The sequence below is a fragment of the Erinaceus europaeus genome, chromosome 21 (genome assembly GCF_950295315.1).
Source record: "Erinaceus europaeus chromosome 21, mEriEur2.1, whole genome shotgun sequence".
Taxonomy (NCBI): domain Eukaryota; kingdom Metazoa; phylum Chordata; class Mammalia; order Eulipotyphla; family Erinaceidae; genus Erinaceus; species Erinaceus europaeus.
The window spans coordinates 19,153,413-19,169,672 of record NC_080182.1 but is presented as its reverse complement, the minus strand read 5'-3'; the positions used below and the strand labels follow the sequence as shown (position 1 = coordinate 19,169,672).

General features: G+C 36.5%; 1 protein-coding gene across 19 annotated transcripts in view; it reads right to left on the bottom strand.

Moving 5' to 3' along the window:
* RBMS3 (RNA binding motif single stranded interacting protein 3) overlaps positions 1-16,260 on the bottom strand; it is a 1,638,617-nt gene that overhangs the window by 140,185 nt on the left and 1,482,172 nt on the right. For 13 of the 19 annotated variants that reach the window (XM_060180467.1, XM_060180472.1, XM_060180470.1 and 10 more), the window contains 2 exons: positions 4,475-4,571; positions 1,891-1,941 (listed from right to left, as the gene is read on the bottom strand). In XM_060180467.1, coding sequence (XP_060036450.1) covers positions 1,891-1,941; positions 4,475-4,571 — 148 coding nt within the window. The remainder of the gene's footprint in view (positions 1-1,890; positions 1,942-4,474; positions 4,572-16,260) is intronic. The other 6 variants (XM_060180474.1, XM_060180478.1, XM_060180475.1 and 3 more) reach the window with 1 other exon arrangement.

Below are 16,260 nucleotides of genomic sequence, written 5' to 3'. Positions count from 1 at the left end.
TAGAAGGATTTGCAAAATATGATCTAAAGTTCTGCTGTAGTCAAGGTATGCATATTTAATCTTTAAATAAAAAGAGAACTATCAAAACATTAAAAGCGATATGGAATACCCCTTATTTTGTAATGGATAAAACTCAAATATGAAAACCAGGTGCTGCGATCCATGCAGTCCAAGAAATGCATGCCTGTGTAGTTAGCTTTCTGGATTTTAATATACGCTAACTTATTTATATGTGATGTTGGAAGGGATCAAGATATAGAACTGCTTTTTCCTTTGCACAACTAATGTATTTAATAATAAAGTTACTGATAATAATAATGTATAGCATGTCATAATGTAAATATTGTTCCACATATGCTCTTTCAGTTGACCTTCTCCAAGGTCCCTTTAAGTGTGATGACAGCAAATCTGGTAAAAGGACAGAAGTAAACATTGCCAAAAATTTATACCAGACTTCTTATCATACACATTTGTTTCTAGGGCTCTTTCCCCTACCTCACGCTCATAAGCTTTTAACTAATCCAGCTTCTCTATCATGAGGGTAGTTCTATAAAACTAAAAAATCTGGAAGACCTAAACAAAGGAAAATGGAACAGAAAGGGAAATCATAAGGAGAAACTTGGACTGAGTGTGATACCCAAAGTAAAGGGTTCTTAGGCAGAAGGGGAAGGGAGAGTGTTGGGGTCTAGGTGCATGATGGTAAAAGAGGAACTAAGTAGGGGGTGTGAGGGTTTTGCCATCATATATCATGGGGAGATGCTAAATAGTAACTATGTAAACCATTAATCTCCCCCCCCTAAAAATGATAAAAGAAGAAAAATGGAATCATTCACTATGAATATGAATTCTAATGAATAAGCAGTACTTTACCCTTTGGACTGATTAATATTGTATCAAAAATAGGAAATTTTGGAAATAGAAAATAGAGTGAATATTTTATGGGAAGCTGATGAAAGAAGAAAATGGATCTAGTTTATTAATAAAAGAATATCAACCTACCTTGTGACCTCTCTAACACAACTCCACTTATTAGTGGACAAAGAAATTCATATTTCAAATATATTGCTTTGAGTCAGTATGATACTAAAAATTACCTTTAAAGTTCACCAAAATGTCTTAGACGAAAACAAAGCATAATAGGAAAAGATTAAAAGGGAAAGAAAAAGGTGTGTGTGTGTGTGTGTGCTGGCCAGTGGCACACCAGGTTAAGCACGCATAGTGCAAAACAGAGGGACTTGTGCAAGGATCCTGGTTTAAGCTTCCAGCTTCCCACCTGCAGGGGGGTCTTCACAAGGAATGGAGCAGCTCTCCATGTGTCTTTCTTTCTCCCTCTCTATCTTCCCCTCCTCTCTCACTTTCTCTCTGTCCTGCCCAACAACAATGACAACTATAGCAACAACAACAGAAAAAATGGCCACCAGGATCATTGGATTCGTGGTGCAGGAACCCAGCCCCAGTGCTAATGTAGGAGGCAAAGAAAAATAGATTAATTAATTAATTAATTTATTTATTAAATGAAGGAAAGAAAGGAAGGCTTTTCTTGTATAAATGATTTAATTGTCCAGAGTCCTCAGTTCCTGCTTGAAGTAAAAATTCCCCATTCATGGCAAATGATAAACATCAACATGGGAGTACCTGCTATTTCTTCCCTTAAACTTTATCTACATCTATCTATCTATCTATCTATCTATCTATCTATCTATCTATTCTCTTTATCTCTAATGTATATGGTTTTGAGGAATTTCAGGATCAGCTTTTATCTAGAAAATATGGCTGTCTGAAAATGTTATGGAATATAACAAAAGCTTTACCCCCAAAGCTTCTAAGCATTACAAAAGCTTGCACTTGGATAATAGAAATATTTAGCCTCAGGTGACTGAGAACACTTACTGTTGGTTGCATAACGTATGGCGGATGAGGCATCCATGAAGTACTCTGGACCTATGCATCAAACAGCATTTATTAGCACAAAGCAATCACAGAAAGAACTTGGTTCTTGTGTTCAGTGGAGTCACACTAGGTCATAAGAAAGTGGAATCCATCTGATTATACAGCTAACTAGTACTCAACACTAAGAACAGAGAGGAAATTCATGGACCTGATTAATTTGGTCCCCAAGACACAGTAACACATAAAGTAAATTCCTACTATACTGGAGCTGACGGTATACTACAGTACCCACATAGTACACCCTGCATCTTGGAGCAGACTTTGAGATTGGTGTTGACTAAATTCTGGGTAGGGGAGAAAGCATAATGGCCTGTGCCTAGGGGTCCAAAATCCTGGGTTCAACCCCCTGCACCAACATAAGCCAGAACTGAGTAGTGCTCTGGTTAAAAAAAAAAAAAAGAGAGAGAGAGAGAGAAGACTAAATTCTTAGGAGGCCTCAGAGACCTTCTATTTAGATTCCCAGGGATACCCTGGCAATTAATGAAGGAGTTAAGAGTTGACTGTAATGACTTCCTGGTTTTGTCTTACTGGTTCTTGATTCAAATTCTCAAGTGACCTTAGCTTGGAAATTAATTCAAGTGGTTAAACTTGGAGTTTGAGTTATAAACATCAAACAGAAATGTGGGGGGGATGCTTTGGGACAAACCCAAGTTAAGCAAGTTTCCTTTTGCTCCTCGGTCACATAGTAATTGATATGGCACATAAAAAAAATGAGTATTTGAGGTGGCCAAATGTTAGGAAAGTGCTTTGTGTCAGCCAAGTGAAAAAGTCAGTTTGTACTCATTGATTGTCACATAGAACACTTGGATGATTGTATTTTCTGTATACAATTTCCCCCCACCCCACTGAAATTGTGCACTTAAAGATTTTCAAAAAGTGGTGAAAGGCAAAAATCAACAACTTAGGAAATTGCTCTAATTCCTTTTTTAAGAAAAAGGAACTGGAGTTAAATTCCACTTACGGACCCTCCCAAGTGAAATCACATTTCTGTGGATATTTTATTCATGTCACCAAAGTGCTCTGCACTGGAGCTTAATGGGTGGTCTTGACTGAAACAGAGGCCAATATTAGGAAAAAGAATTAAAAAAAAAAAAAGACAAAGCACACATTAGAACCAGGCAGGACTGCAAGAATGAAAGCTGAACAGCACCTGCACAGTATAATGAGCCCAAGGAAAGGTAATTAAGAAATAAATGACTGGACTGGCAAAATAGCTTACTGGGATAATGCACTTCTTTGCCATGGATATGACCCAGGTTCAAGTCCAGCTCCCAACAAGTTGAAGGAAGCTTTGGTGCTGTAGTCTGTCTGTCTCTCTCTCTCTCTCTCACCCCTCCCTCCCTCCCTCTCTCCATCCCTCCCTCCCCTGCCTTTATATAAAAAATTAGCTATTCTGGGACTCTAATACACTTCACACAAAACTAGTGTATTTGTCCATTGAGATGTTTTAAGAATCTAGTGCAGTAAAAGAATGCAAATGATCAGCTCCAGGGGGAATCAGTTAAGGAAAATTGCACATAGTCTCAAGTTCAATATTCTGACAGCTGGGACATCCTGAAATGAAGTATGTAGTGACTGAATAAGGTTAAATTTCACTCAATTATTAGCAGTCAGCAACATTATCACTTTACCCACTGGAAAATATCACCCCCACAAACTGCTAATTACTGAGAAACACATACATGCACATACTTGCACTCTCACCCTCTCTCCAAATATTTTTATTACAATAGACACTCTCCATATATAGAACTTCGAGGTACTTTCTAATAATAAGAGACTTGACAGAAGAACAATATGCTGTAAAGAGAAGGAGGATATAATATCACATATTTGATAAGTCAAAGGAGTGAGATAAGGAATGTTGTTGAGGAGGAAGTATCACTGTTTCAATCCACCTGCGTACTTAGAATTAATTGGCTACAACAACTGGCTTAAGACACACATTGAGTCTCAGATTTCTTGTGTTTACACACATGGAACCACTGAGGTCTCCTTGGGCTTCTTTGGAACTAAGAAGTATGAACTAGAAGTAGAAATAACTTTTTAACACTTTAATAATCTTCCCTATTTCTTGGGGGAAATGATTTAACTTCTATCCACGTAACATAACATGGAGGCACAGGACCATTGTGACAAAATGAGATGGCAATGACCAAATACCCTGGAATGAGTGAGGGAATGCTAGACACATGTCCTTAGAAAAGACACAATAGGGAAAGTGATAACTAAAATAACAGACGGCAAACAAAATAATTTCTCAGTGGCAAGAAAGCTGTACTAATGTTGGCTGAAAGTAGCATAATCATGAAAACTAAGCAGGAAGAATGAAAAACATGGTAGATTTCATTATTCGTGAAACAGATACAGACACACCTTTGCAAGTATAATTTGAGTATTATGACAGTAAGATGTGGGTCATAGTTATGAGGAAAACTTTTTAAATACCCACAGTGTCCCTCTGGTTTTTATATAGTCTATTACTGACAAGACCTCTCCTGAAGTTCAGGTAAACCGGACATACCTGATATGTGGAGACAGGGGAAGCAGCAATGAATGGCGTGATAGATGTCTGTGGAATCATGCGGTTGGTTGCAATACTGTACGGTGAAGAATAAAATCTGCAAACGGAAAACAACAAAAAAGAAGATTCATGAAGCTGCTTCATGCCTAGCCACTAATCAAATGCTACCAAGCATCTCTGGGAAAGACAAAATTTCACCCTCTTGTTTTTTCACCAACTGCTAACAGGACATTCAGGAGATTTATAGTATTTGATTCCACTAAGAGAAATAAATCCTTTTGAACAAAATGACAACTTTGAATCATCTTATGAAATTGGTTGCATATAATCTCTCAAACTCGGTGAATGTAACTATGTTTAACCAGCAGGGGGAGAAAAATCTATTGATCTTTTTGTTAAAAAAATTCCTATTTGATTTCATTTATTTTGGTTTTTAAGAATTTTAAAAATATTTATTTTTCATACAAACATAAAGATTGAGAGGGAAGGGTGAAATACATGGGGGCAAGGAGAGAGAGAGGGAGAGAGGGAGAGAGAGAGATACTTGCAGCATTGTTTCATGGTACTAGTGAATCTTTGCACCTTCAGGCAGGGATCAGAAGCTTGAAATAGGGTACATGCACTCAGTAATGTGTGTGTGTTCAACCAGGTGTGCCAGCACCAGTGTTATGTTATGTTATGTTATGTTATGTTATGTTATGTTATGTTATGTTATGTTATGTTTTTGTGTTGTGATGTTATTTTTTAGATAGTGACAGAAAAACAGAGCAAGAGTGTGTGAAAGAGACCACAACACTGAAGCTTGCAGCAGCATGATGGTAGCAAGCTCAAACCTGGACTGTATACATGGCAACATCGTACTATCCAAGTGAGTTATTCTACCAGCCCAGGCCTTGTACTTTTCAAAGGATAAAGAACTTTAAACGTCAGTTTAAAGTTCTTTAAGAGAAAGGCCAAAATGTGACACTAGTCTTTAGAAATGTGACTAATGGGACAAGTCCACAAATTGCACTTGTTTCTTCATTCAGGAAATAGGATAGATCACCTTCTAGAAGGTTCTAGATAATGTGTATTAGACATAAGTCCACTCCCTCCTGCAGAAGTAAACTAAATACTTTCTCATAGAAAGAGAAGAAACTGGGCAGTTTGTATCTGGGAGAAACAGGGATATTTTCTGGATTCAATCCAGACATTTTGTGTCAGTCAGAACCTATCTGATAAACTCTTGCAGACTGTTTTCTAGTCGTCCATAAATGTTTCACTGAACAATTATAGAATGATAGTGGTTAAGATCTCAACAAGATTAGGACATCACTAATTAAAACAATCTTTTATTAGAGATCTATTAAGAGATTTTATTAGAGATCTATTAAGGGTAGTCTTTACTTAATTAAATCCGTTTTGCATTCATCATTGCTAAGAGATATTGACAAGTTACCTAAAGCTCAAACATAACACAGAATCTTAGAATTTCAGTGGAATATTTTACTTTTATGCAAGAGTGGCCAGGAAAAGGCAAAAGTGTCCAGCTATTGAATAAATAAAATATGCAAAATAGTATTTCATTGATGTAAGGATAGATGGAGAGGATATACATCACAGATGACATAATCATTACTTTGCTTTACCCTTAGCAGATCACATCTGGATTTTAAGTTTTATTTATTTATTTATTTATTTATTTATTGCATGACTGAGGTTGTAATTTGTGGAACAAAAATTTTATCCCCCCCCCCCAGGAGATATCTTTGATATTTTGAATAAGCTCATAAGTTTATCTTTCTGCAGGAACTTTCCACAAGGTTCTTGAATGCACAAAGACTGAATTTCACAATTTCCAGGATTAAAAATGTAAATAGTTGAGCTTCAATTCTATGTAAGTCTTCATACATGGATTTGTGAAATACAATATTTTACTTATCTAGATCCCAACAAAGATTCTAATTAAGTCACCAATTAAGTGTTTTAACAAAAAATGAAAGCATTACTCCATAATACAACCCATACCCACCAGGCTTCTAAGTTGACAGTTGTACAGTTTTTAAAAACTTACTTGTCACACACATTATAATAATAATTTTTAAATGACAACACTAATATCAGAATATATATATATATATATTGAAACTCTTAATCAATGCTGGCAGAAATGCAAACTGGCATGAATAGTATGGAAAACACTTTAGAAGTTTCTTAGCAAATTAAACATATATATAGTATATGTAACTCAAAAGGCCCTTTGAGACATACTGAGTCAAGTTAAGTGAACTATTTACACTGATAAAAACCTAAATGCAATGTTTACATCAGCTTTATTGATACTTGCCTCAAACTGGAGATGACCCAAATATCCTTCAACTGAATAAAAAAAAATCTGTGGCACTCACATAGAATAGAGCACTACTCAGTGATACAAAAAGGAAGTATGATTCATACATTTTCATGAAGAATCATTAGTGAGGTATGCTAAATGAAATAAGTCAGACTTAAAAGTATATATATATATATATATATATATATATTATATTTCTATAGCAGAATAGAGAAAAGGCAGAACCAAAAATAGAAGATAAAATCACTGCATATCAGAGGCTGATATTGGTGTAAGGGAGTGATTATACAGTGGCATGAATAAATTTGGGGAAGTAATACAGCAGGTCTCTATTTCTCTCTTTCTTTGTGACCAAGGTCACTGCTGAAGCTTGGTGCATGCACAATGACTCCAAGAGCTTCCAGCAGCCTTTTAATAGTTTTTATTTTTTTCTTTGACAGAGGGCAACAGAGAAGAGAGAGGCAGAGGAGAAAAGCCTTCAGCACTATTCCATTATTTATGAAGCTTTCCCTCCCACTGGCCCACTATAAGTGCAAGTCCAGGACTCAAACCTGGGATCTTATGGCTTGGCATATGTACTCTACTGGGTATGTTACTGCCTAGTCCCATTTATACTACATCTTGATTGTTGTGATCTCATGATGGTGTCCTAATCAGATGCAGAATTAAACTTCATGAGAAAAGATCATTATATAGTGGATATAATTTATACCTAGTAAACCTGATTTAGGGGGCTGGATGGTGGTGAACCTCATTGAGAGCACATGTTACAATGCACAAGAAGCCCAGTTTAAGCCCCAGTTCCCACATACAGGGGGAAAGCCTCACAACTATTGAAGCAGGGCTACAGGTGTCTATCTGTCTCTCTACCTATTACCCCTTCCCTCTCATTTCCTGACTGCCTCTACTCAATAAATAGAGATAATTAAAAAAAAAAGTTTAAACCTGACTTAGAAAATCAGTTACTGAGGCTCATAGCTTTATTATTCATAATAGACTAGGAGTAGAAAAACCTGTATTTCTATCAATTGATGACTGGATAAAGAAGTTATGCTCTACCTACCACCCAAGGAAGATGGGTCCTGAAATTAGTGCAGCCTGGAATGTTCCTAGCTGTGACCACAGAAATCAAGCTCAGACCTACAGGGATGCAGAGGTTACGTAGGCTCTTGTGCTGAATATGAGCCCCAGATCAAACTGGTGGCGTTTACAGTTAACTATATTTATATACTTTCCCCGTATTTGGGAGCTACTCTCTTCCCTGATCCAGCTTTCTAGTCCTTTTTCCAACCATTACACTATCTCCCCAGACAAAACCTGGCTCAGGCAAAATCTAGTAAAGTAATGGGCCCCTTAGAATATATCTAAAATAGACCTATGAGCTTTTTCCAAACAGAGACCCCAAATTTTCATCTGCAATAGCTTTATCTTTAGGTTCATGATTAGTCAACAATTTCTATGGCTTTATATGTTAACTCTTTTTCAGCCACCAGGTTCCAGATGCTACCATGATGCCAACCTGACTTCCTTGGGCAGATGACCCCACCAATGTGTCTTGGAGCCCTGCTTCCCCAGAGCTCTGCCTCACTAGGGAAAGAGAGAGACAGGCTGGGAGTATGGATCGATGTGTCAACGCCCATGTTCAGCAGGAAAGCAATCACAGAAGCCAGACCTTCCACTTTCGGCACCCCATAATGATTCTGGGTCCATTCTCCCAAAGTGATAAAGAAAAAAGAAGCTATTAAGGGAGGAGATGGGATATGAGTCCTGGCGGTGGGAATTGTGTGGAAATGTACCCCTTATCCTATAGTCTTGTCAATATTTCCATTTTATAAATAAAAGTTTAAAAAAAGAAAAAAGAAGTTACAGAACATATTTTCAGTATAACACTATTCTGCAATTAAAAAAAAAAAGATGATCTTATGTCTTTCAGAACAAATGGATAGAACTGGAGGTGATTATGCTTAGTGAAGTAAATAATGAATAAATAATGGTTTCAGTCATATGTAGAATATAATAAATCAAAACATATCAACCTAAAAATTAAAAATAAGCACATTGTCTCCAATACTGTGAGAACAATTATGGTTATTTTTAGGGAGAGGAGAAGAACTTTGATGGTGAGTACAATATGCAACTATACCCCCTGTGATTTCACAATCTCAGCAACCATTACTAAGTCACTAATAACTTTTTTATAAAATAAATTACCAAGTAAGAATCTACCCCTCTTACTATTTACAGTGTATATCAAAGATGGGTAAGTCTCTACAACATTCTTTAGAGTTTCTTTATTTAGTTACTTATAATTTAGCCATAGTTAATAACCCTACAACACTCCATTGCTTTCCACAGAAATGAGAACAAAACTTGAACTAGTCCATATTCTTCTATCATTTTCTCCTACCCCTCTTCCACAGCCAGCTAGGATCCAACCATACTGACCATTTCTGTTACATGATCCTGTCAATAAGGGCCACTGAACTTACAAGTCTCTTTACTTAGAATGCTCATTTCTGCTAATCTCCATGAGACTACCTCTTCCTCATTATTGGTCTCATTCAACTGTCAACTATTCAGAGAGGTCAACAACTAAAGTAGCAAAGCCCCCTCCCCAAACACACACACACACACACACACACACACACACACACACACACACACACACACACATCATATGACAAAGAACAAAGATAAAGCTCTGAAAGTCAAGAAAGAAATTCTCATGAGTTGACCAGAACTTATTTTAAATTTCTAAGTTCCAGGAATGAAAGAAAAAAAATTTGTGTTGTGTAAAGTTACCAATCAATCATATTTCTGTTATGGCAAAAAGCTAGATAATATGGATTTATTTATTTATTTATTTATTTATTTATTCACTATCCATTATTTATTTTGTGTGGCTATTACCAGGGCTTTACTTCTCCAGGCTGACTTTTTCAGTCAGAAAGAAAGATAGAAAGTAAGACAGAAAGCCATTATAGCACCAAAATTCCCTCCAATGTAAACTGAGGTGAGCTGGAGCCAGAGTCTAATGCATGGCAAAGCAGTACATTATTCATTGAGCTATTTTGCTGGCAAAAAACATGGTACTTATTGAATTTTTATGTTTCCAGGAATCTCAATTTCTAGATACTCAAGAATGCATTGACCCCAATGCCTAGAACAGTCTGAAACATAGTAAATATTTAGTAACTTCAGGTTGAATTAATGAATTAATCAAGAACAACCTAGGGAATTAATGGTTATAGTACAGGGTAGTCAATGTCAAGATGGTAGAAATACAGGAAACAGGTACTTGATTCTGTAAATAGCTGAGTGATAGGAACTCAGAAAAGTTAAGGCAACATTATGTTATTTGAAAATGTACAAGGGGATCTATTTATTATGTGTTACTTATTTTGTTTACTGCCACCAGGGTTATTGCTGTGACTCTGTGCAGGCTCAGCACTCCTTATGACCATCCCCCCTTTTTTTCTTTTCTATTTTACTTAATAGGATAGAGGATCCCAACTTTACAAGAAATTCTGTGGGGAAAATAATAGAAACATAAAGAAGCTAGCCAAGTAAATTGATACTAACAAAGGGAACCCTTGGGAAAATTATAATGCATTTTTGTTCTATCTGCTCTAATACTAACCATCAAATTACGCATTTTTGTTCTATCTGCTCTAATACTAACCATCAAACAAGTTCGGTATTCCACACTTTCCAGCAAATTCCAACACTGCTACTCAAGTCAGAGTCATTTAGCACAAAAAGCACACGCAAAAGAACTGATTCAGCACATCATCTCAATCCCCTGATTCAGGTATTCTGAAATAAACTTTTTTTGAAGTCCAAACATAAACTGGATGAAGTCACAGAAAGCCCTTGAAATTGCTTTGTGACTTAGGAGATAGCAGATGTAAGGAAAATACACTGGCCTGGTCAGTAAAGAGAGAACTGAGAAGTGAAGAATGAATTTCTCATTGTCTTTGCTTTTCTCACTTCCCTTCATGCACCTGTTAAAATTTTAAAACACTTCCAAAACTCCATCACTTTAAAACACACACACACACACACACACACACACACACACACACTGAGGAATAAGAAAAACTGACAGAACATTTTATCAGAGTAACATATCCAAAATAATTCTAAACATTCACTTTATAATTTTTAAAAATCTTGTAATAAATGCATCATGCCATACAAATGCTGATGTAAAAATGAATGAATTCTTTTACAAGCTATTTTACTTGGAACAGTTTACTCTCTGAAGCTACATTTCTTTACAGATTCAAATAGCACTATGTTTTTGACAAGTGTTCCTCTATAGTGGCTCACCTGGTAGAGCACATATGTTACCAAGAGAGAGGCCACCTGCAGGGGGGAAAGCTTCACGAATGGTGGAGCAGTACTGAAGGTATGTCCCCTTGCCTCTGCCCCTTTATCTCTCTCAACTACTATCAATAAAAAGACCAATAGCTATGGAAGATTCATATAGGCACCAAATCCCAGTGTCAACCAAAGAGAAAGAGAGAGAGAGAGAGGAGGAAGAGAAGGATGAGAGGGAGGAAGAAGAGGAGGATGAGAGGGAGGAGGAAGAGGAGGACAGGGGGGAGGTAGGGGGAGGAAGAGGAGGAGGAGACGAAAAAGGAGAGGAAGAAGAGGAGGAGGAGGAGGAGGAAGAGGAGGAGGAGGAAGAGGAGGAGGAGGAAGAAGAAGGAGTTTTCCTTCAATACATTCCCCAGTGGGTTCTAAAGGAGGAGTAGTTTGCTCCCCAGGGGCTTTTGGCAAGACTTAGATATTTCTGATTGTCAAAACTAGGTAGAAAGGTTGTTACTAAACGCAAGGACCTGTGTGAAGATCCTGGTTCGAGTTCCCAGCTCTCCACTTGGAGGAAGTTGCTTCACAAGTGGTGAAGTAGGTCTGTAGGTGTCTTTCTCTTCTCTCTGTCTTCCCATCCTCTCTCCACTTCTCTCTGTCCTATCTAACAATGATGACATAAATAATAACTACAACAACAAAATAACAAGGGCAACAAAAGGGAATAAATACATAAATAAAAAGTTTTTTTAAAAAAAGGGAGAAAAGAGACTCAGGTGGAAAGACAGAGAAGGCGAGAGAAATAGACATACTTGCAGCTTTGCTTCACTCCTTGTGAAACTTGCACCCTGCACCCTACACAGTAACTTGTCAGCTTAACAGGGTGTGCCACTGTCTGGTTCTCCAAGATGATCATTTATAATAAATGTGAAAAGTTACTTGATTTACTGGCATTTAAAGCCAGTGGCCTCCAAGAATTCCACACATGTAAGTCTAGATCTCTAATAAGATTATTATTTTGCCTGGAAAACAGTCATCTTATAAGGTGGGGTTGTAGGGGGCAGCAGTCAGAAGCAATATGGTGAAATCTTATTTCACTGACAATAAAAATAACGTTAATACATCAATAACCTCAGGGTAGTTTTTTTTTTTACAGAAAAATGCACAAAATCCTATTTGCACACGGAAATAAAGAGCATTAGGTTGTCTTTCATGTCCACAGGCAATATTGCTAGAGTCGGAAGTATGAATGCTATCCTCGAGGTAACACTACAGCACAAGATTAATAAGTTATTGGCCATTTTTATTGTAATAGCAAGGTATCCTTCACATTAGATTTCTTTCCTAGTGTAATAAGATAAGGTTTCGGTATCACTTAATATCAAATGCCCACATAAAACACCTAGCAACCCAGTACTATAGAAAACATTCCATTTCACATTTCTCCCAAGAATACATTGTATTCAAATAAAACTATCTGAGTGACTGTAACATAGCAGCTCATATTGAAAAGGGCATAGGAAAGATGAGATTCAGAATATGGGAAAGGACTATTTCTTACCTCCCATACTCATTTGAAAATGATGGAATTTCATATTGGGCTACTAAAAACCAATATGGCACTATACAGTTATGCTGAATACTACTAAAAGAATAGACACTTATATTCACATATGTTAGCTTACATTAAAATGTGCAAAGACTTTTACTTTTCCCTTGTGACTACAACATTTCTTCACTGTAACCCTCAATGCCCTATGTAGAAGTGACACTGAACTTACTTTTTAAAGCAATAACCAGGGTAAACTCAAGCAAATGTATTTTCTATACCATCTGAATATAAGTAGCATTATCACCTTTTAGCATGTTTGCAAAATGGTTACGTATTAGCTAAAAATCAAGCTAAGTTTGAGAATATTATTTCAATTTCTTGTCACTGTAAAGGTTATGAAACTTCAAGCATTTCATAAAACTTGAATTACTATGTAGAACTCAGCCACATATCCACATATATGTAAACACCAAGATTTAGAATAGCATGAGGGATATTCAAAATACAATATATTTTTTAAACTTTTATTATCTTTTTTTAATTTACTAGATAGAGACAGCCAAAAATCAACAGGGAAGGGGGAGGAAGAGAGGGAGAGACACAGACAACTCTAGCACTGCTTCACCATTTGCAAAGCTTTCTCCCTGTAGTTGGGGACCAGATGCTCAAACCCAGGTCCTTGTGCATTGTAATATGTGCACTCAACCAGTTGTGCCACCTGGACCCTTCAGAATATAATCTTTAGTCATGACACGAATCATCTCAAAAGAGAAAAACTCAAGTAAGTACTCCAACAAGAATCCTTCTTAATCCTGCTACAGAAAGTATCTGCCTCTCTTCTGTGTCCTATGCCATCAATTGTATTTATTTTGCTTTTTCAAAAGAATATAAAGTATAAAAAGTAGAAAATAAGTCTCCATTTCACCAGGAATTCTCAGTAATCAGTTGGATCTGCCTAGAGGATGACTATCATTATTTTTTGTGCACTCTTAAAAGATCCCGTGTGTGTGTGTGTGAAAGTTTTATAGTATTTTGTACTTCAATTGCAATACTGAAGCACATTGTATCTCAGACTAAGGCTCTGTAAATGTCCATTGTCTGTGATGTGCAGCCAATTTCTCCCCAAATATGTATTACAAAATTATTTAAAATAATTCAATCTACCCAATACAAATAGTTTGCTGAATAAGTTAGTATTGAAATACAAGTCTACCCAATAAAAATAGTTTGCTGACAAGTTAGTATTGAAATACAAGTTTAACAATGTGAAGTGGATTGTGATTGCATGCAATTGTATTTTGTATATCCTTTGTTCTGTGTAAACTAGAACTATATACTTCCCTAAACCAGTAAGTATATCTTTTTCTCCCAAGTTAATGCACTAGGAGTTAGGGTTGACAATAAAATCAAATAAAACAACACCACTAGGAAGAAGCATTTTGGACATTCTGGACATTCACATTAGATCCTTTACCATGATGAGTAAATTATACATTCCTTTCACACCTCTAACAGGTATAGTACATTGAGGAAATATTTGTAGTTATTTTGACATCTTACATGCATAGTAATGTTTGGTTTACTAGCTTTCTAATAATTAAATGTTATAATGTAAAGTAATAAAACCAAAGTTGAGAAAGACAGTTTAAAAAAAACACAAAGAATTGCCAATGGAATAAGGCTGATTAGCTACATTCCATTTATTTCAATTATATTATATAAAATAATTTCTTGTCACCAGAAATAGAATAAATAAATTAAGGTTTCTAAAGTCCAATCCCAAACAATATATAAAAACCATATAGGTAGTTTTGTTGCTTTGGGCAAAAATAATGATTGTATCTGAGGATAATCAGAATGAGATATTATAAAATAGTAGTGGAGATTTATGCATGCAGAAGGAATAGTTTCCCTAATCCCAAACTGCTACAGTCAACCAGATGTCATTAGCCACGTCTTCTATTTATGCTTCAGCATTTACACGACCAGATTAAGCAGAGAGGAATAAGATACGGGACATACTTCCATTGAGTCAATAGTCCACTAAGGAAATAGACATAAGTGTCAGAAGTTGCATGATAAAAGGTTTCTAAGTGTATCATAAGCATGCCAAATATAGTATAAAAGTAACATTTATATTCATGATATAACATACAGAGTTTCTTGACTTCTTACAAAGTCTTATGAAAAGGCATTATCACTATCATCACCATTTCACAGAGGAGGAAACTAAAACATGAACAGCTTGCCCAAGTCTGGTGAATCATAGGATCTGGATGCATATCTGAAGTCTCTGTTCATAACCACTGCTAATACCGTTTCTCTTAAGACTGGCTGTGTAATTACTTTTTCTGGTGCATTTTCAAAAAAGGAGATCAGTGGTAAAATATAGGTAAGGCTGGGAAATATCAGCATATTCTATCTCCATGCAGCGTGAAATACATGAGACACAAGATAGAAAAGCCATGTATCCTGGAGTGGTCTGAAGTTCACCAAAGGTTTAGTCAGTAGCAGGAACCGAATCATGGAGTTCTTTCTTGCCATCCTTGAAAGTCCGAGTTTTGTTCTGAAGTTAAAAGGGATCATCTAATACTTTAAACCAAGATGAAGTCTGTGACTATATTTTGCTCTTTAAATTATTAATACAGCAATGTGAATATGGGTTGGAGGTCAGTTATAATAGAGACAAGTAGAAAAAAAAAAGAGGTGATTGAATGAAATAAAAATCATTGGGAGTAGGCTGGGCTTAATGGCCAATTTGATCAACAGCAATGGAGAATATAAAGCCCAAAAAGCTGGAGTTTGTAGCTTAAATGAACTTAGAGTGATTTTTTTTTTTTATTAAGTGACTTGTAATTTCATGACTGTTTTCCATTTGTATTTGCTTGTATATATTATTGGAGAGTTCGTGACTATAAAGACCATGGTTCAACACATACGAAGATATCCAGTAGCAACACTCAGAAAAACAGAAACGAGGTGGGGTCGGGCAGTAGTGCAGTGGGTTAAGCGCACAAAGCACAAAGTGCAAGGACCAGCAAAAGGATCCAGTTCGAGACTCTGGCTCCCCACATGCGGGGGTTGGGAGGGTCACTTCACAAGCAGTGAAGCAGGTCTGCAGGTGTCTATTTTTCTCTCCCCCTTTCTGTCTCCCCATCCTCTCTTGATTTCTCTCTGTCATATTCAACCACAACAGCATCAGTGGCAACAATAATAGTAAGGACAACAAGGGCCACAAAAGGGAAAAAATAGCCTCCAGGAACAGTGAATTCATAGTGCAGGCATGGAGCCACAGCAATAACCCTGGAGGCAAAAACAAAATAAATACAAAAATACAAAAAGATAAACCCAGAAACACAGGTGATAATATTCTACATATAGGTACGGACTTGAAGTGCAGAGTAGATGAGGTATATGTGAAATAAAACAGATTAAAAAAAAAACTTGAGAAAGAGTGACAAAAGTGTGCAGAAGAGAGAATCAGATGAAGATACCAAGTGAGCAGTAAATATGATGAGCAGGGCCAGTAAGATAGTTCACTTATAAGCACAATATTACTTTTTCCATGGGCATGACCCAGGTTTGGGA